A 3,259-nucleotide genomic window follows, 5' to 3' on the forward strand; every position below is an offset into this window, starting at 1 on the left:
TTAAACATTTGTTGTTGAAATGTCAGAACATGTCATATGTAACATGTTTTACTGAACGAAATCAGTTTTGAAAAAGCTTTTTGTTACATGACATTAGACCCTCTGGTTTAAATAAAGTACTTTAGTGATTTAGTGAGTGAAGTCTGGTTTTCTGGAATGTTGCTGGGCAAAATGTGTCTAATTGTAAAGGGTCATTTTGATCATTTTTTATATCCATACGTTCTCAGCTGTACAAAACTACAGCTGCAGGAAAAGGTCATTCCAAACTTGTTTAGGATTCATCTACATTTCTGCATCAATTCTTTATAAAATGTGCTCTCCTGTGTTGTGCAAGTCATAAAGTGGGTAAAGAAAATACACACACCAGTACAAACACAGTTTTATTCAATATTTTATTGGTTTTGTTTCATCTCTCGTCTCATACACCACCACAGAGAAGGTCAAAGTGCTTTCTGGACGACAGACGTGGTCGTTGATCTGTAAAGACGCAAAACAATGTACTGACCGTTAAATTACCATCAACTTCAATCAAGGCACAATACACATGTGTTACAAGTCTGCAGGATCCATTCCCAGACACCCACCATAGATTGTTGTGGTGACTCAAAGTCATTTCATCTTCTGCCAGGTATCAAGGTGCTTAGGCCCAAATCTGATCTGGTTGCTTCTTCCAGTAGGTTAGACTTGTTCATTGATGGGGCTTTCTATAAGGCAATTACCCAGAACACACACACACACCCATATCAATCATTGATGTTTAAATTATGTTAAAGTCCTAACTGCCTAAACCACTTTCTCCCAGCACTCACCTTTCTGATCTGGCGTGGTATGTACACAGTGTTGAGGAATGGAGGTGATCTGAACCTCAGCTAAAAACCTCTGGATGTGTTCTTGTAGCAGACCTGTGCTGTGGTGGTGAAAACATAATGTGAGATTGATTTCCATCATGTGTTAAGGGGATGTTAAGCTAATAATTATCTAAGGGGGGGAAACGGATGAAAAGCAGCTTGAAAAACTTCAGTATTATTCAGTCGACTGACTCGTCAAGCTGATCCACAAAATGTTTCTGATCTCCAAATCACTCCTGTTGTGTTTTCTGGTGTTCATGCTCTCAGATTACTTTGACATTACATTTACATTTTCAGCATTTAGCAGACGCTTTTATCCAAAGCGACTTACACAATGAGTGGAACACAATGAGCAATTGAGGGTTAAGGGCCTTGCTCAGGGACCCAACAGTGGCAACTTGGTGGTGGCGGGGCTTGAACCGGCAACCTTCTGTTTACTAGTCCAGTACCTTAACCACTGAGCTATCACTGTCCCTGACATTACATGAAAGCAAACAGTGGACGGTTTTGTTCATACACATTTAGTCATTGCTTAGTCTCCGATATGCTCACCCATGATCCGTCTGCTACAAACCCATACAGGTGCCTGTAGAGTAAAGAAAAGGGAAAAAAAACAGTTTGACATGAGGAATTGTTGTTATAGCTATAAAAAAATGTATGATTGTATTTGGTTAAAAGTTCTTTACACACCAATTACTAACCTAGTGTCTTTGATGTTATTAGCAAAATGCAACGATGATTCATTGCAACATGTGATCTGGCCTATATGCTAACACAGACTCTTAGCTAAATCCATTTAGGTCTATCCTTATGTGTTCTGACTGACCTGGACTTAGTTCCTAAGGATCTCTGAAAACCAGTTGTGCTCCAGCATCATCTCGAGGCTGGGTCGCTCATTCGGATCCTTGGCCAGGCAGCGTCTTATCAGATGACGGCAGGCTGTGCGTGCAGTGATCGGGTCGTTACAATATTGTAATAGAAACTATTTAACATCACTTTAAAAAAAAAACTATAAGAGACATGCTTCTTATGCTTCTGCATTTTCTTACCCTTAGACACACCAGCTTTGAAGATCAGATGTCCAGCAGCAATCTCCCTCTCATTCCAGAATGGCAGCTCTCCACACACTAAAACAAACAAAAGGACGCCCAGGCTCCACACCGTTGCAGCGCAACCATGATACCTACCTTCCTCGATCCATTCAGGTGGGGCGTATAGTATGGTGCCTGAATAAAAGTGCGAGAAACGGTTCACACACACGGCTTTCCTATGCGATCGCTGTCATCTGTGTTTCATAGCTACTGACCTCCGAGGTACAATTACCTGCAAAACGTCTGTAGGGGGTCGACTTGAGCAAGTCCCCACAGCCAAAGTCTATGAGCTTGACCTCTAACGTGTCGAAACTGACCAGAAGGTTCTGCTCCTTGATATCCCGATGGAGAACCCCGCGATCACGGCAATGACGGGCGGCGAGAACCACCTGCCACATGATGACCTGAGCCAGACGTTCGGGAAGTGAGCCGTTCCTGCGGTATTCGAAGAGGTCCATGCAGCGGGCGGGTCGCTCCAGGATCAAGACGTAGCACTCGGGCATGTCGAACCATTCCAGGAGCTCCAGGACGTGTTCGCAGCAAGGTGGCTCGGACACCATCAGCATCAACGCCACCTCTACAGGGAGACCGTTCTTCTCACCAGGCTTACATTTGAGCAGACATGGTTAGCATGGGGTTGGAATCGGTAGTCAGTAGGCAGAGTGGCGGTTACATTTGATGCTATTTTGCATTTTAATGCATCATGTTTATAAGATAAGGTTTTTTTTATATATGGCTGTTGCATCTTTGCAATATTTCACAAGTGAAACAAATGTTACTTACAATGGTGATGAATCTGTCACAGCCACTCTTCAGCACAATCTTAATAGCAACCTATTAAAACATGCAAAACAAAACCATTAAAATCAGGAACGAATATTACGGGCCAACAGTAACCAAAAGAGCCGTTCGCGTTTTAACTACAAGTTTGATGACATGCGTAGTCAATGTGGATCTTAAGATCAAAGCAGCTTTGTAATGATCGACAATTCTCGTGTCACTGAGCAGAGCCGAGTAAATATCTCACCTGTTTTCCATCGGCCTTACGAAGTCCTGCAAACACAGAACCGCAGCCTCCTTTGCCCAGAAGCTTTCCGACTCCGTACAGGCTATCGAAGCACTCTGTAAAACAGGACGTGTTGTTAATCTGATAGAAACTCCTCAGTAAAAGTAAAAAACTCAATACAAAACTCACGAGCAGCATGATTTAAGCTCTAGAAAATATTTGTTCTATGAAAGGTGTGAGGCTGGACAGACCTTTGGAAGGAGCGCTGCCTCTCTGGACAGAGTGCTTTCCTGTAGTCGTGCTCTTCTCACCAG

The 3,259-nt window shown here is 43.0% G+C and overlaps 1 protein-coding gene across 1 annotated transcript; it reads right to left on the reverse strand.

Annotated features, from left to right (window-relative positions):
- Window positions 1–367: 367 nt before the first annotated feature.
- On the reverse strand, window positions 368–2,760 carry LOC134321216 (serine/threonine-protein kinase pim-1-like). Its single transcript, XM_063002822.1, has 7 exons — window positions 2,172–2,760; window positions 1,898–2,074; window positions 1,675–1,787; window positions 1,401–1,434; window positions 810–907; window positions 585–704; window positions 368–477 (listed from the first exon to the last, which is right to left on the reverse strand). The coding sequence occupies exons 1-3, from the start codon at window positions 2,503–2,505 to the stop codon at window positions 1,681–1,683; spliced, it is 618 nt and encodes a 205-aa protein (XP_062858892.1). The 5' UTR covers window positions 2,506–2,760; the 3' UTR covers window positions 368–477; window positions 585–704; window positions 810–907; window positions 1,401–1,434; window positions 1,675–1,680.
- Window positions 2,761–3,259: the final 499 nt, after the last annotated feature.

Source organism: Trichomycterus rosablanca, chromosome 10, assembly GCF_030014385.1.
Source record: "Trichomycterus rosablanca isolate fTriRos1 chromosome 10, fTriRos1.hap1, whole genome shotgun sequence".
In the NCBI taxonomy this organism is placed as follows: domain Eukaryota; kingdom Metazoa; phylum Chordata; class Actinopteri; order Siluriformes; family Trichomycteridae; genus Trichomycterus; species Trichomycterus rosablanca.

Coding starts and splice junctions, on each gene's coding strand:
- LOC134321216 (XM_063002822.1), bottom strand. CDS start 2,505: ATGCTGATGGTGTCCGAGCCACCTTGCTGCGAACACGTCCTGGAGCTC. Junction 2,075..2,171: donor CCCCTACAGACGTTTTGCAG/GTAATTGTACCT, acceptor ACTTTTATTCAG/GCACCATACTATACGCCCCA. Junction 1,788..1,897: donor CAAAGCTGGTGTGTCTAAGG/GTAAGAAAATGC, acceptor CTGCACGCACAG/CCTGCCGTCATCTGATAAGA.